General features: G+C 43.9%; 1 protein-coding gene across 2 annotated transcripts in view; it reads left to right on the top strand.

Annotated features, from left to right (window-relative positions):
- The window catches only part of KATNAL1 (katanin catalytic subunit A1 like 1), an 82,938-nt gene extending 60,474 nt beyond the window's left edge, over positions 1-22,464 (top strand). For both annotated transcript variants that reach the window (XM_075198947.1, XM_075198948.1), the window contains exons 10-11: positions 1,207-1,333; positions 19,651-22,464. In XM_075198947.1, the coding sequence (XP_075055048.1) occupies positions 1,207-1,333; positions 19,651-19,849 (326 nt within the window). In that variant the 3' untranslated portion in view covers positions 19,850-22,464. The remainder of the gene's footprint in view (positions 1-1,206; positions 1,334-19,650) is intronic.
- Positions 22,465-23,743: the final 1,279 nt, after the last annotated feature.

The raw sequence follows: 23,743 nt of genomic DNA, 5'->3' as shown, positions 1-23,743 counted from the left end.
TTAAAAGGCAGCAATAAAAAAAATTTCTGTCTCCACCATTTATCAATAAAGCATCTCTGGGACAACTGAGCCTCCATGCTTGTGCTGGGAGTGGTAAGGCTTTGCCAGGCCAGTCTCAGGGGGGATATGTGTGAGCTGTGCTGTCCGTTGGCATAAACTAATAAATTAAAATAAGTAGTTAAAAATAAAATATTTTTTTTTAATACTTTTAAAACTTGTGTTTCCATTCATTTCTTTCTGTTATTGCCATCCTGAGATCCTTATTAAATAGGCTTCCCCTTGCAGAACAGTGGCAATCCTGTGAATCTTATCACTGGCGGGGCTACCTCCGGCTATAGCAATAACCGCTTGATAGGACAGAAGCCTATCCCCAGCGGAAACACCCGTTTTCATCAGCCAAAGGGCTTTTCGCTCTTTGAGAAGTAGACCTATAAGTCTTAATATGTCATATTTTATGTTACGAAAAGTCATGTTCATATTAAATGGTGTTATTTTCCTGTGTTTACACAGCTTCTCAGTTCTTCTAAGATATGTTCGTGGAATGGGATAGATCATTTGTTACATACTCTATAAGTATCAGTGGACTGGAAGTTATACAGTATATAGATATTCGTAAGGGTACATAGTCACTGGTATTTGAGCATGTGTGTGTGCGGGGCTTTTAACTTTACTCCAGTGAGTTTGCAATACTTTAGTGAGTGTACAATGTACCCCTTGTCTGCTTACTATTGAGGCAGCCGGCTGGATTATTCAGTGTGTGTGTTATTAAGATTGTTTAGAGCCAATAATGATGATCTCCGCCCATTACAAAGGTCCATGTTTGTTGCAGCTTCATCTGCCTCCATTGTTGGCTTTGGTAATTTGTTAGGACTTTGGGCTAGATTTACTAAGCTGCGGGTTTGAGAAAGTGGGGATGTTGCCTATAGCAACCAATCAGATTCTAGCTGTCATTTTGTAGAAGGTACAAAATAAATGAAAGGTAGAATCTGATTGGTTGCTATAGGCAACATCCCCACTTTTTCAAACCAGCAGCTTAGTAAATCTAGCCCTTTGTATGGAAGTTACATGGTATTTAATAACCGAATATAACACTAATTTCATTTAATCCAGAAAAAAAGACTTGGCTGTGATGAAAAGTCCAGCCCAAATTAGAGTATCTTCTATAATCAATACATGGAAAGCTAATTCTCCTTCCCTCTGTCACAGCTAACGGAAGAGCTGAACTGTTGAAGATAAACCTGAAAGAAGTTGAGCTGGAACCTGAAGTAAATCTGGATGTCATTGCTGAGAAGATTGAGGGATATTCCGGGGCCGATATAACAAATGTCTGCAGGTACATTCTGAAAACTCCTGATGCTTGTTGGCCTTTATAGAAGTCCTATTTCTGTGGCACAGGTTCATTGTTTCACAATTAAAGTGTTTTGTTTTGTTTCTTATAAAAGAAACAAGATTCCTATGGTTTATTTACATCAGCTCCACAACAGCATGTTTCAGTTTACATAAATGGGCCTATTTATCTGTTGCTCACACTCGCATCCTAGTTTTGGAACTGCCCCAGAAAAGCTCTCTGCACCTACTCTATGTGGATGCTGATCATATGAAAATAGTATCCCCCCTAAATGCACCTGCTCCGCCACATGCTTTACATTTAAATAATCACATCCCACAAAACGAAGTCTCCGTTTCATGTGGATGCAAAACAAAGCCCTGGAGTGCGTCTATTCTGGATTCAGCCCCGATCTACACGGTTCTTCCTATCGGTATATGCAAACCATTGTACCCTAGGGAGTTGCCAACATCTTGACGTTCTAGTCCATGTGCTTCCCATAACATTGTACGCACTGCTGTGTGACAGCACAATATCCTATTTCCTCTTCTATACACTTTTCTCCTGGGAAAAAAAGAGAACACATGACCCCTAACAGAGCCAGATTTAGGTGTGTAGGGTTTCCAGGGCGACTAACTTGTGAGGGCTCCTGCCAGTCACAGTGGGTGTCTGCCAGAGGGTGATTGATGACTGAGTCACCCATCCAGCTCTGCTCTCCATACTTAAACAGTATAACTATCCCTCCAAGTGCTACATACATTTAGTAGAAGGGCTCCACCACTTTCTATCTTTTAGCATCAGCGCGTGCAGAGAGAGAGAGCAGCGCTGGCACGGCTTTCTTAATACATTGTATGCCGCACTGCCGCACCAGATGGGGTAAGCAGGTGGCAGCGGGAAAAATGTATGGGGGCCCCCTGAAGTAGGGATGTGCACCGGCGACTTTTGAGGTCTCGTGTTTTGTGTTTTGGATCCGGATTTTCGTTATTTTTGAGGTTCGGATTTGTCTCGCAAAACACTTGACGAAAGGTCTCGGTTCGGATTTAAGGTATTGGATTCGGATTTTTTTTGAAAAAAACATAAAAAGTTTAAAAATCAAGTTTTTGGGCTTATTTTCACTCCTAGGCTATTATTAACCTCAATAACATTCAATAACAAGCATTTCCACTAATTTACAGTGTATTCTGAACACCTCACAATATAGTTATTAGTCCAAAACGTTGCAACAAGGTATCTTTCTGGACTGCGTAGAGGAGTGGGTCACCACAATATATATTAAAAACCCTGAACTTTTATGATTCGCACCAATAATTGTACCTGGACTGCGTAGAGGAGTGGGTCACCACAATATCTTAAAAACCCTGAACTTTTATGATTCGCACCAATAATTGTACCTGGACTGCGTAGAGGAGTGGGTCACCACAATATATTAAAAACCCTGAACTTTTATGATTCGCACCAATAATTGTACCTGGACTGCGTAGAGGAGTGGGTCACCACAATATCTTAAAAACCCTGAACTTTTATGATTCGCACCAATAATTGTACCTGGACTGCGTAGAGGAGTGGGTCACCACAATATATTAAAAACCCTGAACTTTTATGATTCGCACCAATAAATGTACCTGGACTGCGTAGAGGAGTGGGTCACCACAATATATTAAAAACCCTGAACTTTTATGATTCGCACCAATAATTGTACCTGGACTGCGTAGAGGAGTGGGCACTGGGCACCTGTCACTCACCGGACCATGAGTGCCTCTTCCCGGACATTTAGGAACCGTGGTCGTCCACCATCTTGAGGGTCTGCGCATGCGCAGCCCTTTTCTATACTTCAGTGTATACCCCTTTAACTCAATTGGCAGATCAGGCAACCTCCCTATATTAAGCACCTGTGGTCAACACCACGTTGCCTGATCTTGGAGTCTCATTCCTCATGAGTCTCTGAAGGTGTTCCTGTATTCCTCGTGTATTCAGCGCTGCTGATTCCTGTGGTTTCCAAACCACTTCTATTCCTGTGGTTTCCATACCACTTCTACCATCAACTGTATCATCAGGACTGTTTGCTGATTCCTATCCGCTGCCTCCGTGCACTACAGTCTTCTAAACCACTTCTACTGCTGTGGTTCCCATACCACTTCTACCATCAACTGTATCATCAGGACTGTGTGCTGATTCCTATCCGCTGCCTCCGTGCACTACAGTCTTCTAAACCACTTCAACGTTATTTTATATCAATGTGACTGTTTGCTCATTGCTATCCGCTGCCTCCGTGCACTCCAGCTTTTACTTCACTCACCTGCTTCTCATCAAGTCTGTTTGCTGATTACTATCCGCTGCCTCCGTGCACTACGGGCTCCTGCTTGCAACTCGCCTGTGTTCATCATCGTGACTGCCAGCTGGCTACTACCCGCTGCCTCCGTGCACTACAGTCTCCTGCTTGCAACTCGCCTGTGTTCAACATCGTGACTGCCAGCTGATTACTATCCGCTGCCTCCGTGCACTACAGTCTCATCTCATCTTTGCTGTGACTTCCTCGAGACTGCCGCTTTCATGACCATCTGCTACACTTCGTGATCAACAGCTCCTGCCCTGCGCTGCACTCCTGTTTCCCATCGCTGTTGGTTCCTGTGGTTGCTACTGGTTACCTCCGTGTGCCGCTGAGCCCTGCTGCTGTGGTCAGCGCTATCGTCCATCTCCTGCTGATCCACTCTCCACGCCTTCACGTGTTCCACTGGTCTCTACCCTCCTGTCAGCACTGGATTTGTATCTCATCTACTACCCTCTGCTGGATCATCTCTATTCTCCTGGGTCTCCTATGAGTCCAGTTCCACGTGTTGCTGACTCCTGTGGATTCGTGTCCCTGTTGGTCTACTCACCTGTGCGCTGCACCTGCTAGACCTCTGCCTCACCTGTCCAGGGACTTTCTATCCAGTCGGCCTCTAGCCGCTCAGGTACCGCTGCTATCCCATCTGACTGCTACTGCTGAACCACGGTATGCATACTTCTCATTGACTGTGCTGTGTATTGCATATCTTGCTGGACTGTGTTTGGTTCTCTCTGGAGTCTGCTATCCGCTGAGTCTATTGCCATCATTGACTGTGTTATCATTGTGCTGGACTACTTCAAGAGACTTTCTAGATTGCAGACCTGCTCAGTCATTTATATATATATATATCTATATTGTGCATATTACTGTGGATCGTGTATAAGGTGCCTGTGTATATCCTGTGTTGCAGTCTTCCCCCGTGCACCTCCTCACATATATATTCAGTGGTACAACTTGCTGATGTCAGACCACTGATCCCTGTTTCCGGTATCACCTGTTCCATCCTCCTCTCACATAGCAGTGGTACAACTTGCTACCGCAGACCACTGACTACCTGGATACCTCCACTTGGATTCCATTCCTTCACTCAGACAGCGGTACAACTTGCTACCCGCAGACCGCTGACTCTCATCACCTCCTTGTTTCTGTTGGACATTCCTCCTCACTATAGCAGTGGTACAACTTGCTATCGCAGACCACTGACTATCTTCACGTGTCCTTGTCCATACAGTTCCTTGTGTATTATTATCTCATTATTACCAGTGTTGCTAGTCATAGACTTTCCTGAGCATCTCATCGGCCATCATTTCATGTTCCGTGATCACCCAGCTACCAGAGTACCCTATTACCATCTACATTGCTCTGGTAAGCCTACCATCTGGTGATCCCTGGGTAAAGACTCCTAGTGCCCGTGACAGTAAGATCAGGCCATGACAGACCCAGATGCGGAACCTACCGCCAAAGAGATGCTGCAACATCTGGTTAGCCGTGTGGAACAACAGGATGCCCGCCAACAGCTGTTACTTCAGTGTTACCAGTCATTAACCTCCCAAGGAACATCTGGACAGACTGTGACAGCTACTACTGAAGCTCCTGTGCTTTCCTCCGTTTCCCCATTGCCATCCCAGGTGTCTACAGCTTCCACGCTTCACCTGCCTACTCCGTCAAAGTACGATGGAGACCCCAAAACTTGTAGGGGTTTCCTTAACCAATGTTCAGTCCATTTTGAGCTCCAACCTCAAAATTTTTCTACCCATCGTTCCAGAGTGGCCTATCTTATCTCTTTGTTTTCAGGACAAGCCCTGGCTTGGGCCTCCCCTCTGTGGGAGAGGAACGATCCAATATTACAAGATAGTGCCAAATTCATTTCTACATTTCGAAGTGTGTTCGATGAACCAGGTCGTGTGACCTCCGCTGCTTCCAGCATCCTCCGTCTGCGACAAGGATCTCATACTGTAGGCCAGTACGTCATTCAATTTAGGATCTTAGCCTCTGAACTTCAGTGGAACACTGAAGCCCTAGTTGCCGCCTTCTGGCAGGGGCTTTCCGATAAAATTAAAGATGCACTGACTACTCAAGAGCTTCCTTCGTCACTTGAAGATTTGATCTCTCTATGCCATCGTGTTGATATGAGATTTCGTGAAAGAGAGGCTGAGAGAACGACTTCTGCTAAAGCACCTCTTCGCTCTAAACCTCAATTTCGTCCAGTGTCACCTGCTGTGATTCCCATGGAGATAGGACGTTCCAAGTTATCTTCTGAGGAGAGGAGACGAAGAGTCAAGAATAGACTCTGTATCTATTGTGCTGATTCCACTCATGTCCTCAGCTCCTGCCCTAAGAGATCGGGAAATGCCAGGCCCTAACTAGTTCTGGAGAGGTGAAGTTAGGGTCCCTGGAGTCCTCTCCATCGTCTATGAAATCTAAAGTCTGCGCTTTTGATGTGACTATTTCCTTTGCTACCAAAACCTTTGAGTCACAGGCATTGATTGATTCCGGAGCAGCAGGAAATTTTATTTCCAAATCGTTAGTAAATCAATGGTCTCTACCAGTGATTACCTTAAAAACTCCCATTACTGTGACGGCTATCGATGGATCACGTCTCATCAACGGTCTCATCACCCAGAGTACGTCTCCAGTAACCCTTCAGATTGGTGCTCTGCATCATGAAGAGATATCGTTTTTAATTCTTCCTGTGACGACAAGTCCGATTGTCCTAGGCCTTCCATGGCTTCAGTGTCACTCTCCCCAGATTGACTGGCGCACCCCTCAAGTCACGTCTTGGGGGTCTGAATGTCACCATCATTGCCTTTCCCAAGTCATTCCTCTCAAGGTACAGCAAGCTTCCATCTCAGCTATTTCACCGGGACTCCCTCCTCAATATGCTTCATTTACCGATGTTTTTGATAAAGCTCAGTCTGAACGTCTTCCTCCTCATCGTTCTTGGGATTGTCCGATTGATCTTCTTCCTGGCAAGACTCCTCCCAGGGGCCGGGTCTATCCACTCTCGTTACCTGAAACTCAAGCTACATCTGAATATATACGGGAGAACCTCCAGCGTGGGTTCATTCGACCTTCCACCTCGCCCGCTGGAGCTGGGTTCTTCTTTGTCAAAAAGAAGGATGGATCATTACGCCCTTGTATAGATTTTCGTGGACTCAATGCCATTACTATCAAGAATCGGTATCCCATTCCGTTGATCACTGAGCTATTTGACCGCATCAAGGGAGCCCGTATTTTTACTAAGTTGGATCTTCGTGGTGCCTACAATTTAATCAGAATCCGTTCCGGTGACGAATGGAAGACAGCGTTTAACACCAGAGACGGGCATTACGAATATCTGGTAATGCCTTTCGGGCTATGTAATGCCCCCGCTGTTTTTCAGGGCTTCATCAATGAGATTTTTCGGGACTTATTATATGTATGTGTCGTCGTCTACCTGGACGACATATTGATTTTTTCACAGGACCTGCCTTCTCACCACCAACATGTGGCAGAAGTCCTCTCCAGGCTACGGAAAAATTCATTGTTCTGTAAATTAGAAAAATGTTCATTCGAATTACCCCAGATTCCATTCTTGGGGTATATTGTTTCCGGAGTTGGTCTGAAGATGGATCCTGACAAAGTAAATGCTGTACTACATTGGCCCCAGCCAACTACTCTTCGTGCGATCCAGCGTTTTTTAGGTTTTGCCAATTACTATAGACGCTTCATTCAAAACTTTTCTTCCATTGCATCTCCTATTGTGGCCCTGACTCGAAAAGGGGCTAATCCTAAGCAATGGTCAACTGAGGCTATTCAAGCCTTTCAAACATTAAAAGAGTCCTTCTCTTCGGCTCCAATCCTTCGTCAGCCTGATGTGACACTCCCCTTCTTCCTAGAAGTAGATGCCTCTAATGTGGGCTTAGGAGCTATTCTCTCCCAACGCTCGGAACAGCAAAAATTCCACCCTTGTGCCTTCTATTCTCGGGGTCTCCTACCCGCAGAGAAGAATTATACCATCGGAGACAAGGAATTACTGGCTATCAAAGCCGCATTAGAGGAATGGAGATACTTGTTGGAGGGGGCTCGCCATCCGGTGACGATCTTCACGGATCATAAGAACTTGTCATATCTCCAGTCTGCCCAATGCTTGAACCCTCGTCAAGCAAGATGGTCTCTTTTCTTTTCCCGTTTTGAATTAATAATTACCTTCAAACCAGCTGCCAAGAACAAAAAAGCTGATGCCTTATCTAGAGCCTTTGTTACGTCCTCTGATATAGAAGAGGTTTCCAACCATACCATTCTTGACCCCAAATGTATCTCACTGGCTGCTTCATCCACCAAAACGCTACCATTTGGGAAGACCCTCGTGCCTCCTACTCTAAGGAGGAAAATCCTTTCGTGGTTCCATGCCTCTCGTTTTTCTGGACACGCCGGTGAACACAAGACTTTTGAGATCCTCTCTCGAAGTTACTGGTGGCCTTCAATGAGGAGAGACGTCAAAGAGTTCATTGCTTCCTGTGAATTATGTTCGCAATTCAAATCCTCCCGCAGAACCCCAGCAGGGTTGCTGCGACCACTACCCATTCCGTCCAAACCATGGACCCATATTAGTATGGATTTCGTTACTGACTTACCACCTAGTAAGAACCATAACACTATTTGGGTGGTAGTGGACAGATTTTCGAAGATGGCTCATTTCATCCCTCTGTCTGGTTTGCCTTCCTCGTCTATCCTGGCTGAACATTTCATTAAAGAGATCTTCCGTATCCATGGATGTCCATCTGAGATTGTGTCTGATAGAGGAGTACAATTCGTGTCCAGATTCTGGCGAGCCCTTTGTAAAACCTTGGGTATACGATTAGCACTCTCATCTTCTTACCATCCACAATCCAATGGACAAACCGAACGTGTCAATCAAGATCTTGAGACTTTTATAAGGATATTTTCATCAGCCAATCAAGACAACTGGGTAGAGTTACTCCCTTGGGCTGAGTTCGCCCATAACAACATGTACCATGAGTCATCATCCAAAACTCCATTCTTTGTGGTCTACGGTCACCATCCGTCTTTTCCGGAATTTCCTGCCCTCCCGCCCACCCAAGTTCCTGCGGTGGAAACTGTTTGTCAGACCTTTAAAAATATCTGGTCTCAGGTCAGAACCTGTTTAAAGAAGACATCTGTCAAATATAAATCTTTCGCTGATAAGAAGAGGCGGGCTATTCCACCACTAAAAATTGGAGATCGTGTCTGGTTATCCACAAAAAATATTCGTTTGAAGGTTCCATCCATGAAATTCGCCCCTCGTTTTATTGGTCCATATAGGATCATTCAAGTTATCAATCCAGTATGTGTGAAACTCCTTCTTCCTAAGAGTCTTCGGATTTCTAATGCCTTCCATGTATCTTTGCTCAAACCTCTTATTATCAACCGTTTTTCAACTCCTCCCTCAGCTCCGCAGCCAGTTCAAGTTCATCAGGAGGAGGATTTTGAGATTACCGAGGTACTAGATGCAAAAATTTCGCGAGGAGTCCTCCACTTCCTCGTTCATTGGAAGGGCTTTGGTCCTGAGGAGCGCTCTTGGATCAAAGCTGAAGATCTTAATGCTCCTGCCCTTTTGAAGAAGTTTTACTCCAAAAATCCGGACAAGCCCGGTTCCAGGCGTTCTGTGCCCACCTTTAAAAGGGGGGGTACTGTCACTCACCGGACCATGAGTGCCTCTTCCCGGACATTTAGGAACCGTGGTCGTCCACCATCTTGAGGGTCTGCGCATGCGCAGCCCTTTTCTATACTTCAGTGTATACCCCTTTAACTCAATTGGCAGATCAGGCAACCTCCCTATATTAAGCACCTGTGGTCAACACCACGTTGCCTGATCTTGGAGTCTCATTCCTCATGAGTCTCTGAAGGTGTTCCTGTATTCCTCGTGTATTCAGCGCTGCTGATTCCTGTGGTTTCCAAACCACTTCTATTCCTGTGGTTTCCATACCACTTCTACCATCAACTGTATCATCAGGACTGTTTGCTGATTCCTATCCGCTGCCTCCGTGCACTACAGTCTTCTAAACCACTTCTACTGCTGTGGTTCCCATACCACTTCTACCATCAACTGTATCATCAGGACTGTGTGCTGATTCCTATCCGCTGCCTCCGTGCACTACAGTCTTCTAAACCACTTCAACGTTATTTTATATCAATGTGACTGTTTGCTCATTGCTATCCGCTGCCTCCGTGCACTCCAGCTTTTACTTCACTCACCTGCTTCTCATCAAGTCTGTTTGCTGATTACTATCCGCTGCCTCCGTGCACTACGGGCTCCTGCTTGCAACTCGCCTGTGTTCATCATCGTGACTGCCAGCTGGCTACTACCCGCTGCCTCCGTGCACTACAGTCTCCTGCTTGCAACTCGCCTGTGTTCAACATCGTGACTGCCAGCTGATTACTATCCGCTGCCTCCGTGCACTACAGTCTCATCTCATCTTTGCTGTGACTTCCTCGAGACTGCCGCTTTCATGACCATCTGCTACACTTCGTGATCAACAGCTCCTGCCCTGCGCTGCACTCCTGTTTCCCATCGCTGTTGGTTCCTGTGGTTGCTACTGGTTACCTCCGTGTGCCGCTGAGCCCTGCTGCTGTGGTCAGCGCTATCGTCCATCTCCTGCTGATCCACTCTCCACGCCTTCACGTGTTCCACTGGTCTCTACCCTCCTGTCAGCACTGGATTTGTATCTCATCTACTACCCTCTGCTGGATCATCTCTATTCTCCTGGGTCTCCTATGAGTCCAGTTCCACGTGTTGCTGACTCCTGTGGATTCGTGTCCCTGTTGGTCTACTCACCTGTGCGCTGCACCTGCTAGACCTCTGCCTCACCTGTCCAGGGACTTTCTATCCAGTCGGCCTCTAGCCGCTCAGGTACCGCTGCTATCCCATCTGACTGCTACTGCTGAACCACGGTATGCATACTTCTCATTGACTGTGCTGTGTATTGCATATCTTGCTGGACTGTGTTTGGTTCTCTCTGGAGTCTGCTATCCGCTGAGTCTATTGCCATCATTGACTGTGTTATCATTGTGCTGGACTACTTCAAGAGACTTTCTAGATTGCAGACCTGCTCAGTCATTTATATATATATATATCTATATTGTGCATATTACTGTGGATCGTGTATAAGGTGCCTGTGTATATCCTGTGTTGCAGTCTTCCCCCGTGCACCTCCTCACATATATATTCAGTGGTACAACTTGCTGATGTCAGACCACTGATCCCTGTTTCCGGTATCACCTGTTCCATCCTCCTCTCACATAGCAGTGGTACAACTTGCTACCGCAGACCACTGACTACCTGGATACCTCCACTTGGATTCCATTCCTTCACTCAGACAGCGGTACAACTTGCTACCCGCAGACCGCTGACTCTCATCACCTCCTTGTTTCTGTTGGACATTCCTCCTCACTATAGCAGTGGTACAACTTGCTATCGCAGACCACTGACTATCTTCACGTGTCCTTGTCCATACAGTTCCTTGTGTATTATTATCTCATTATTACCAGTGTTGCTAGTCATAGACTTTCCTGAGCATCTCATCGGCCATCATTTCATGTTCCGTGATCACCCAGCTACCAGAGTACCCTATTACCATCTACATTGCTCTGGTAAGCCTACCATCTGGTGATCCCTGGGTAAAGACTCCTAGTGCCCGTGACAGCACCACAATAAAATATATAAAAAACCTTCAACAGATCTGCATTACACTACACATACGGCTGCTCCTCCATCCTCTCCATCATATACATGTTGGAGTTTTAGCGTGTGACAACCTCTTGTTTTTGATAATGTCAGTGCATTTTGAATATTTTTCAATTTGCCCCACACCACTGAATGTACTTTATCTATGATACGCATCTATCTATCTTGACTGCGTAGTGTGGTGGCCCCGGTACACAATTTGGTACCGAGGCCACAATATAATTAAAAAACCCTCCACGTGTCAGAATTCCACCAAACAAGTATCTGGACTGCGTAGTGGGGTGGCCCCGGTACCCAATTTGATACCGGGGCCACAATAAAATAAATACACCCTCCACGTGTCAGAATTCCACCAAACAAGTATCTGGACTGCGTAGTGGGGTGGCCCCGGTACCCAATTTGATACCGGGGCCACAATAAAATAAATACACCCTCCACGTGTCAGAATTCCACCAAACAAGTATCTGGACTGCGTAGTGGGGTGGCCCCGGTACCCAATTTGATACCGGGGCCACAATAAAATAAATACACCCTCCACGTGTCAGAATTCCACCAAACAAGTATCTGGACTGCGTAGTGGGGTGGCCCCGGTACCCAATTTGATACCGGGGCCACAATAAAATAAATACACCCTCCACGTGTCAGAATTCCACCAAACAAGTATCTGGACTGCGTAGTGGGGTGGCCCCGGTACCCAATTTGATACCGGGGCCACAATAAAATAAATACACCCTCCACGTGTCAGAATTCCACCAAACAAGTATCTGGACTGCGTAGTGGGGTGGCCCCGGTACCCAATTTGATACCGGGGCCACAATACCTCCTCCAAACATGCTACAGACAATTCGTCATTGAGATCCCATCAAGTATGTTAAAGGCAGACAGGGTCCAAGTGTTATTAGTTGACTTTGTAAACAAAAAAACTGTCCCTGTTGCACATAGTCGTGCAATGAAGACTGACTTTTTCATTTAAAGGCACGATCTTTCAAGTGTAGTGTTTGTAAGTCTAAGTCATATTATACTTTTGGTAAAATTGGTTTTTTTTGTTCCTCTTTATGGTAATTAATTAGTAATAGAATTAAAGTAGGAAATAGAATTAAATAGAATTAAAGTAGGAAATAGAGTGGTATAGAGTTGTAGTGTGGTATAGATAGAGTGGTCCACACAATATAATAATAAAACCCTCAAATGGTCTGAATTCCACCAAACAAGTATCTTGACTGCGTAGTGTGGTGGCCCCGGTACACAATTTGGTACCGAGGCCACAATATAATTTAAAAACCCTCCACGTGTCGGAATTCCACCAAACAAGTATCTGGACTGCATAGTGGGGTGGCCCCGGTACCCAATTTGATACCGGGGCCACAATACCTCCTCCAAACATGCTACAGACAATTCGTCATTGACAGACCCCAGACAGACAGGGTCGTAGTGTTATTGTTTGACTTTGTAAACCCAAAAAAATGTCCCTGTTGCACTTGCACATAGTCGTGCAATGAAGACTGACTTTTTCATTTAAAGGCACGATCTTTAAAGTGTCAGAAAGAGAGAGAAGACACAGGAGAGGAGAGTTGTAGCTGGGGACCTGGGGTGGAAGCTCCCAGGCTCCCCCAGCATTGCCTGGAAGTCTGAGCGTGGTGACTGAGCCAGGGCAAGGAATGTGTGCCCTGGATGAGGGGGAGAACTCCATGCCACTATAGTGAACCCAAGAGAGAGGGGGACACTGCACATGGAAGAGGCCCTGGAGTGAGGGCTGCTACAAGAGGCATGGTAGCTGTAGTGTCAGATCCTGAGGCTGAGAGTACACAGAGTGACGTGTCAGAGCACAGGAGACATTATCCCCGCAGAGGAGGGATGAGCTGCAGTTGAGAGGTCTGTTGTTGAAATAGGACATGCACACTTTAACAAACCAATCATTTCAGCGACAGGGCCTACCAAACAACTTTGACTGAAATGATTGGTTTGTTTGGGCCCCACACCAAAAAAGCTATTCATCTCTCCCTGTACAGACTAAACAGGCTCTACTGAGGCAAGATGTCGTCCTCATCCTCAACCTCTGATTCCTCTCCCCCTACAGTGTCTACTTCCTCCTCATCACACATTATCAATTCGTCCCCGCTGGACTCCACAACCACAGGTCCCTCTGTAGTATCTGGAGGGCAGTGCTGTACTTCATTGAGGAATTGATTATTCATTTTTATAAACATCATTTTTTCAACGTTGTGAGGAAGCAACCTCCTTCGCCGCTCACTGACCAGGTTCCCCGCTGCACTAAAAACTCTTTCCGAGTACACACTGGAGGGGGGACAACTCAGGTAAAATAGAGCCAGTTTGTACAGGGGCTTCCAAACTGCCTTTTTTTCCTGCCAGTAACAATATGGACTGTCTGACATGTCTACTTGGATGGTGTCAGCAAAGTAATCATCCACAATCTTTTCTATTGTCACAGCATCCAATGCAGCGAGAGTAGACATGTCTGCAATGGTTGGCAGGTCCTTCAGTCCGGACCAGATGTTATCAGCATCCCCGCCAGTGCCTCTTTTGGGAAAACTGAGCTTTTTCCTCGCAGCCATAGATGTGGAAGAAAATGAGGGTGGAGCTGTTGGCATGTCACGGTCCTCTTCAGAGGACAATCTCCTGACCAGCAGGTCTTTGCACCGCTGTAGATTTGTGTCCGCCGGAAACAGAGACACAACATACGCTTTAAACCGAGGATCGAGCACGGTGGCCATAATGTATTCCTCTGACTTTAAAAGAGTGACCACCCTCGGATCCTGGCAAAGCGTACGAAGGGCTACATCCACAAGAGCTACATGCTTGCTGTAATCGCAATGGCTTACCAGCTCCTCCCTCACTTTCTCCAGCTGCTTCTGCAACAGCCTGATCAGGGGAATGACCTGACTCAAGCTGGCAGTGTCGGAACTGACTTCTCGTGTGGCAAGTTCAAATGGCTGCAGAACCTTGCACAACACGGAAATCAGTCTCCACTGCGCTTGACTCAGGCGCATCCCCACTCCTTTGCCTATGTCGTAGGTGGCTGTGTAGGCCTGAATGGCCTTTTGCTGCTCCTCCATCCTCTGCAGCATATAGAGGGTGGAGTTCCAGCGCGTCACAACCTCTTGTTTGAGGTGATGGCAGGGCAGGTTCAAGCTTTTTTGATGTGCCTCTAGTCTGCGGTAGGCACTGGCTGAATGCCGAAAGTGTCCAGCAATTTTGCGGGCCACCGCAAGCATCTCCTGCACACCCCTGTCACTCTTGAGGTAATGCTGCACCACCAAATTAATGGTGTGGGCAAAACATGGGACGTGCTGGAAATTGCCCATATTTAATGCCCGCACAATGTTACTGGCATTGTCTGACACCACAAATCCTCATGAGAGTCTAAGTGGGGTAAGCCACTGGGAGATAATTTCCCTCATTTTCTCTAATATGTTGTCAGCGTTGTGCCTCTTATTAAAGCCTGTAATGCACAATGTTGCCTGCCTTTGCATGAGCAGCCATTTTGTAGATGCTGCTACTGATGCAGCTGTTGCTGTTGCTGCGGAAGGGGATGCATCTACCCAGTGGGCTGTCACAGTCATATAGTCCTTCGTTTGCCCAGAACCACTTGTCCACATGTCCGTGGTTAAGTGGACAGTGGGTACAACCGCATTTTTAAGAGCACTGAGGACACTTGATCGTACTTCTCTGTACATTTTTGGTATCGCCTGCCTAGTGAAGTGGAATCTCGAGGGGATTTGGTACCGGGGACACAATACCTCCATCAACCCTCTAAATCCCACTCCACTGATGGCGGACACCGGGCGCACGTCTAACACCAACATTGCAGTTACAGCCGCAGTTATACGCTTTGCAATAGGGTGACTACTATCGTATTTGGTGGTCATGGCAAACGACTGTTGGACGGTCAATTGTTTGGTGAAAGACTTAGCGGTCTTACGACTTCCCCTCTGGGAAGATGACCGACTAACAGCAGCAACAGCAGCAGTGGCAGTAGTAGGCGTACCGCTGCAGGATTCCTCGGATGAATCCCGTATTGAGGAGGACTCAGTCTGGCTGCTGACTTGGGCTGCAGGACTGAATCTGATGGAGATTGTGGAGGAAGTTGACGAGGAGGGTGTTGCTGGTGTGTATCCAACTGGACCACGGGATTTAGGTGTCCCTGTACCGATGAGGGTCCTAGCCCCAGTTCCTGAACTAACCACTGAACTATGAAGGTTATTCAGGTGACGTATAAGGGAGGATGTTCCTAGGTGGGCAAGATCCTTACCCCTGCTTATTTGAGCTTTACATAAGCTACATATTGCCATACATTGGTTGTCTGGATTTGGATAAAAATAACTCCAGACCGAAGAGGTGCATTTTTTGGTCTTCTGACCAGGCATGACGATGGGCTTTTTCATCCCATGGACATCAGCTGTTTCCCCCCCTGGTGCCTCATTTACAATAACCACATCACCATCCTCATCATCAAGTTCCTCCACAGCGCCAGCTACATCATCAATAGCCTCCTCCCGAGCCACCTCTTCCCGTACAGTGATGGGAAGGTCAGGCTTGACAACCACCAACACCCTTGGACTCGCCTTGGGGATTTGTGATAATTTCTCTTTAGAAGGCAGAGTTGTTTGCTGTTTTGTTGCTGACAGCATAACTCTCTTCAATTTTTTGTAGGGGGGGGGAGGAGGAGGAGGGCTAAGATCCGTGGGTGAAGCTGAACCACTAGTCATGAACACGGGCCAGGGCCTAAGCCGTTCCTTGCCACTCCGTGTCGTAAATGGCATATTGGCAACTTTACGTTTCTCCTCAGATGATTTTAAGTTTCTCTTTTTGCTACTTTTTCTTAACTTGGGCTTTTTGGATTTTACATGCCCGGTACTACGAGATTGGGCATCGGGCTTGGAAGACGACGTTGATGGCATTTCATCGTCTATGTCATGACTAGTGGCAGCAGCTTCAGCATTAGGAGGAAGTGGGTCTTGATCTTTCCCTACTTTATCCTCCAAATTTTTGGTCTCCATTATATGTAGCACAAGATACTGCAGAATGTGTGAACTTGGTAATATTGCAGTACCAATGGACTTATACTGCTGGATTGGTTTTGCAAATTTGGTTATAATTATTATATATTTTTTTTTTTTTTAATTTTTTATTTTTTTTTACTTTTTTTTTATTTTTAAAAAACTTGGGAATAGTGGGGAAATAACTATGCCCTTAGAAGCACAGAGCACAGGACACAGCACCACTGGACTGAACAGGACACGGCACAGGACCCAGCAGCACTACGGAACTCAGCAGGACAGAGCACAGGACACAGCACCACTGGACTGATACTGCAGAATGTGTGAACTTGGTAATATTGCAGTACCAATGGACTTATAATGCTGGATTGGTTTTGCAAATTTGGTTATAATTATTATATATTTTTTTTTTTTTTAATTTTTTATTATTTTTTACTTTTTTTTTATTTTTAAAAAACTTGGGAATAGTGGGGAAATAACTATGCCCTTAGAAGCACAGAGCACAGGACACAGCACCACTGGACTGAACAGGACACGGCACAGGACCCAGCAGCACTACGGAACTCAGCAGGACAGAGCACAGGACACAGCACCACTGGACTGATACTGCAGAATGTGTGAACTTGGTAATATTGCAGTACCAATGGACTTATAATGCTGGATTGGTTTTGCAAATTTGGTTATAATTATTATATATATTTTTTTTTTTAAATTTTTTATTATTTTTTACTTTTTTTTTATTTTTTAAAAACTTGGGAATAATGGGGAAATAACTATGCCCTTAGAAGCACAGAGCACAGGACACAGCACCACTGGACTGAACAGGACACAGCACAGGACCCAGCAGCACCACTGACCTCAGAAGGACAGAGCACAGCACACAGCACCACTGGACTGATACTGCAGAACACAGCACAGCACAGCACAGCACAGCACTAAACAGCACAGCACTAAACAGCACAGAACTAAACAGCACAGAACTAAACAGCACAGAACTAAACAGCACAGAGGACCACCTAACACACCCTCCCTCTACCCTGATCAATGCCCGAGTGAAGATGGCGGCGACTAGCGGGGAATTTATAGGATCCGAGTATCGCGAGATCCGACAACGGGATTATGAGTCAGAGCCTCAGTTTCACTTTTGAATTTGGCGCCAATACCCGGATCTGTCTCGGATCCGACTCGGATCCGCAACGTTCGGGTGGGCTCGGATTTCAGAAATCCGAGCGCGCTCATCCCTACCCTGAAGTGTGGCTGATCTGTCCAGAAAATCTGGACCTGACCTCTAGGATTTTTTTAAATATATTTTTTCTATAATGTCCAAAAGATTGGCTCTAAAACCTGCAGTGCTAACTATAGTTGAACTCTGTGTGTAATAATTGGGTTGCCAAGAACTGAATGTAACAGCCCAGTGCCATTGGTTATAACTGACAGAGGAACATGCCTCTATGTTAGACTCAACATATATCTATACGTGATGTCTAGATTATATATCTATACCTGGTCCTGGTGTATTTATACTGAGGGCAGATGCAAAGCAGTTACTTATATACAATGATAGAACATTGTGTTCCTTCACATTCTACTCTCTTATCTGTCTTCTTCATTGTTTTAAAGGTGAAATCTCATTGGCTGAGACAGTAACCTTTCGTAAATAATTTAGCAGTCTCTTAGCTGTCTTAAGCAAATATGCCTGTGCTATTAATCAACTGCTCACAGCTCCTTATAAATGTAATTACAAAATTAATATCTGGGGGAAGTATTTTTCAATTTACTTTTTCTAATTACCTTTAGCCATGCTATTGTCTAAAAATAAATTGGAAGGAGTTTATTTCATAGAATCATTGAATTGGGTAAAACATGAGCCAGTTGGTCCATTTATTCTCCGTATTGTGATTGTGAATTTGTTTTTATGTATTTGTCTTTCTCTTTTACGCTGGTCACTGTGACACAGTCACTGATCAACTGCCAAAAGGTCTCTCTGGCTACTTTGGCCACATATGTATAAAGCCAAATATGGTTATTAGTGGGCAAAGCTCAGAGTGATTGATTTTACTGCCCGGTTTGACTAAATTCGCAGTTTGGTCTAAAATGATGAAATGATCAACAAAATTTACACTTGTGCCAGCAATATTTTTTTTATTATTATTCTTTTTTTGCTTTTTTTTTTACTTTTTTCTTTTTGGATCCCTAATGGTATTAATCCAAAAACCAAACCACATCTTCTGGGTGACGATGCATTAAAAAAAAAAAAATATACAAGCATGATATATTTAAGGCCAATGCATGGTAAAAATACAGAGGTGTTACACAGGGTACAATAATTACAGAACAGTAACACTGTCCTTCACCACACTCAGCACCCATTGTTCTCATACAACGACAAGAAATGGATGGGAATTGATTTATGCTTAGGGGTTAATATATCAACCTGTTTTTCAGCGATTTCGGTAGCGTTTTTTAAAATGCCAACGTTACTATTACCTGGGGTGAGAGTGTGTGTGTGTGAGAGTGTGTGTGTGTGTGTGTGTGTGTGAGAGTGTGTGTGTGTGTGCACTGGCGCATGCAGGGGGGGTTTCTGAGTCTCCAGAAACCCCTCCCCTCCGCTAAAGAAGTGCCCCTGTACTATCCAGCAGCCGCGGCGCTGTCAAAGAAGCGTCTGTACAAAGAAGCGTCTATACAGCAATGCCGCGGACGCGCTTCTTTGACAGCGCCGCGGCTGCTGGATAGTACAGAGCTGCCGAAACGGATGCGCAGCAGCTTTTGCTTTTCTTTTCTTTTTTTTGGGGGGGGGGGGGTGTGTGTGTGTGTGTGTGTGTGTGTGTGTGTGTGTGTATAGATAGATAAGATTGATTGACAGATAAGATAGATTGATTGATTCACAGATAAGATTGATTGATTGATTCACAGATAAGATTGATTGACTGATAAGATAGGTCGGTTGACTGATAAGATAGATGGACAGATAAGATAGATTGGCAGATTTGATTGATTGATAAGATATGCTATATACATATGATATATATATGTATATAGCACTGAAAAGTGTCAACTGTGATGAGTACTATACCAGGATCCACCTAATAAAAGAAAACCATGTTTGCTCAGCAGGGCTTCTTGGTGAAGCCCTGCTAAGCGACATTATGTGATGGATGGGTGGAAATATTTCTAACTTGATAACCTTACAATCGTTCATTCCTCAACTTGCTCTTCAGGTCAGATAAACATTCTTATGGATGCTGTTTTTCAGGGATGCCTCCATGATGGCTATGCGTCGTCGTATCCAGGGCTTGACACCGGAACAGATCCGTGCTTTGTCCAAGGACGAGCTACAAATGCCTGTTACAATGATGGATTTTGAGTTGGCACTAAAGAAAATCTCAAAATCCGTTTCTGCTTCAGACTTGGAGAAATATGAAAAGTGGATGGGTGAATTTGGCTCAGCTTAGTACTATTTCATGTATGTGTCCAATATACGATATTGGTACAATTATCGACGTTGTATGGTCACTTATTAATAAATAAATAAAACTGCTTTTACTTCATAATAAGGATTCTTTTCCACAGCCTCTGCCCTATTTCATCCACTAGTGACCCTCAGGAGATCGAGCTCTGCCTTATTCCAATGCTCTTTATGAAGAAGATAAGATGTTTCTCCTCAAGGGAGTGACATAAATCAAAAGAAACATGTTTATTTCTTGGTATCACTTTTACAGAGCACCTGTCACAAGCAGCCATTTTGTTTACTGAATCCATATTCATGTGAGTGCAGCCTGTCAGTTGCATGAGGTGATTCAGTCATGTCACTGCTCCCTAGTGAGTTGATAAGATGTAGTTTTAATTAGCTCACTAGTTACTAGTGGATTAGTATGCTGTATTCTTAAGTGTTGATTCTTCCCACAAAATGGCTGCCTTCATTGTTGTGTAAGCAGCTGATGCACTTCAGAATAACATGCAAAACTTTCATTACAGTTTTTTTTTATTATATAAAGCAGAATTGATACAATTTTGCTAGAATTAGAAAGTGAATATGTTGTGAAAAGATGACTAAAAATAAATAACCATAAATGTGAAACTATACTGAATACTTGACTGATTCTCTTGTTACCACAAAATAAAAGGTCAGTGGAGATGCTTGAGAAAAAGAAATACATTTTAAACTTTAGTACCAGATATGGCCAGCAAGGATGAACCTTTTAAATATATACCGTTAAGGCAATGTCACAGGGGTATTGTAGAACACAGTGGTTCTTTGACCAGGAAACTGCCGTGGTCTGAAATAATCAAATGTGTGATACTTAATTGCATTGGGAATACAGTGTTCTAAAATGCCCATGTGACACTATCCTAATGGGACAAACTCGTGCTGTCTTTGGTTACACAACTGTCTATATTGTATGTGCTCTGCAATACTTGTTATGGATTCTAATTTAGGCTGTAGCGCATAGAAAATGTAACAATTTCTGATTTCTTTGATTATATTGTACACATACTTACATGTTCGTAGATTGTTTTATAGTTTTATCTCTACACAGGTCTGTGATTTTGGTTTATGTATCTTATACCCTCTGTCCCTCTAATAGTAATTAAAACTTATACTTAATTACTTTTATTGATCCATTCTGCCTTTTGAAGGTAGCCTTTTTCTAGGAATACTGCATACTTGCCTACTCTCCTGAAATGTCCAGCAGGCGGCCTGATTTCAGGGAGACCTCCCAGAGGAGCAGGCGCTCTCCTGGATCGCGGGTGGAGGTGTGACTTGTGTCATCCAGTTCCTGTCCCCTAAAGCGCGATGCATGAATCGCTCCAATGCACTGTAGGGGATGGGGTCACGTCACCAAACCCCCTCCCGCACTTGCCATCTGACCTCCCCTAAATGTTGGCATGTATGGTATACTGTATGGCGTCACTACTCTTAATATTTGTATAGGTGGCAAATTATCATTTTGCACCCTAAATGCAATAAAAAGCTTCAGCAGGACAGTTATGTCACAATTCATGCCTTTTATGACTCGTTATGCAATATGAACCACTATATGAAAGATAAAGCAATAACTCTGTTTGCTCTGCTTCCACAGATGCTACAATTTTCTGTATGTTTGCTAAACTCTTTGCCACTTTTCCAATTATAATAGCATTCTTGCAAAACTCAAGATGATGATGTTGGAAGCTGGCAGCAAATCTTTTTTGGCCCTGACTAACATTGCAGACGCTCACAATAAGCTGAGCCTTGGTGCATTTTGGTATTGTAAAAATTTTGTCTATACATATTGTAACATTATAAAATACTGAACATTGCTTGTCATATCATTTCATCAATCTAACTTGCACTGAACTAATACAGATTAATATTTGGCTGGTTGCTTTTGGTTACAGTAAATTTTGTGCTTTTTAAACAGCTGTATAAGACTTTCTGCTTACAGTTTAAATAGCACATATAAAAAGAAAAACACACAGTGGGGCAGCAATATTTTTGACAATGCAGCCTATCCAATCATTATGATTCAGTGACATCATTGAGTATGCAGCCTATCCAGTCTTTATGAATCAGTGACATCATTGAGTATGCAGCCTATCCAGTCTTTATGATTCAGTGACATCACTGACAATGCAGCCTATCCAGTCATTAGGATCTAGTGACGTCACTGAGAATGCAGCCTATCCAGTCATTAGGATCTAGTGACACCACTTATAATGCAGCCTATCCATTCATCAGGATTAAGTGACATCACTGAGAATGCCACTTGCCTGATACCTAGTGTATTGATTGGACACATTACCATGAATATTGGTTTAGTCCACAATATTAGTGCCTCCAATGTGAGTAGGGGACAGGTGCACATTAAATTTTTTCTGTATAGCACTGTAAACATAATTGATATATATATGGTACAATAACATGGTTTTATTTGGGATATAAGGGTGCTAATTGTTTTATGTATAATGTCGACTTTGTAATATTTATTGACCAAATGTATTGCTTTCACAGTCTATCGGATAGTGGAAAGTAAAGGTGTTTTAATATTTTAAATTGCATTAACAATAAAAGTTCTTTCTTGTTTGATATTGTGTCTTCTGCTTACTGAAACAATTGCACATACAATTTGTTGTCCATGTTTAAACCTTGAACTCTCAAAGCCTATGACCTCCCTATACTCGTTGGACAAATCAATAATTTTACTACTACCAATGGTTTTCTTGGATTCCGTTCTAAATCTCTTGGATGAAGTATATAGCTCAAAATGACTGTTTGATTAAATGTGAATAGCTGATTTCTTACCCAGTATTTCAGTGACTTACAAATTAAATATGGCAATCACAGCTGATCTTCCTTGACCCTCGCCACAATTGCTTGATTTAATTTTCAATGTTATGATAAAGCAAATGAGTCTATGTAAAGCTGTCAGTTACGGTTTGCAGGAATGTTTAATTACGCTCCACCGAGTACCAGTATTCATAGTCTGACTGTACTTTTCATTGCCGTGGCATTAAGCAAGTTATTGTCAGATACAATGATTGATGGAGGTTGAGTTTTAGTAATGTGCACACCGTACTTCTAATGCCTTTTGTTAGAAATAATAGGCTTGTATATGTATTGTAACAAAAGGAGGCATTTAGCTGGCAATATGCAGAGAAAGCAGGGAAGTAGAGTAAAACATTTGTACAGTAATGCACCTAGATTGAATGTGAAAACTTATGTATGAAAAGCAATAGTTTAAGTTTGGTTAAACTTACATGATTTGAAATCCTTTCTCTCAGCAAACAGACAGGGAGGGTCTGTTTGTGCAAACAGAGCCAGGGATGGGTGTTTCCTTTTTAAAGAGAATGTGGGTGTGTCACCTGTCCATCAAGCTAAGGCTGGGGGAGGAGTATCAGGTATAAAAGCTTGTTTGTATCATTTGTCCACGGAGACCAACACTGGGTAAGCTGGCTGGTTCTGAGAGAGAGCTGAGCTATGTCTAGCTAGCGTTTAGGGTCTCCAAGAATTTCTGTGAAAACTGTACGGTGTCAAAACATTTACCATCTTGACAATAAAACTACATAAAAAGGAAGAAGTTGTTCGCGTGTGCTTCAGCAGTAGCGGGCTCTTGCCACAGTATGTTTCCAATCAGAAATGCTGGATGATAAAAGAAAAAATGTACCTACAGTATTACTTTCCATTTGTTAATCGCATATCTATTAATATTTAACAATTAACTGTTTTAGATTTAACATATCACAGTACTTATCTTTTAATATTTGATTATATTGAATCTAACTTTTGTAAAACTATTTTGAAGAAATTGACTAATGTATCTGTAAAAGACAGGGCTAGTTGCTGATGTTTAGGACTCGCTGTGACG

The sequence above is a fragment of the Mixophyes fleayi genome, chromosome 2, assembly GCF_038048845.1.
Source record: "Mixophyes fleayi isolate aMixFle1 chromosome 2, aMixFle1.hap1, whole genome shotgun sequence".
NCBI lineage: Eukaryota > Metazoa > Chordata > Amphibia > Anura > Limnodynastidae > Mixophyes > Mixophyes fleayi.
The sequence above is the reverse complement of the archived record's forward strand: the minus strand, read 5'-3'. Positions and strand labels throughout refer to the sequence as shown.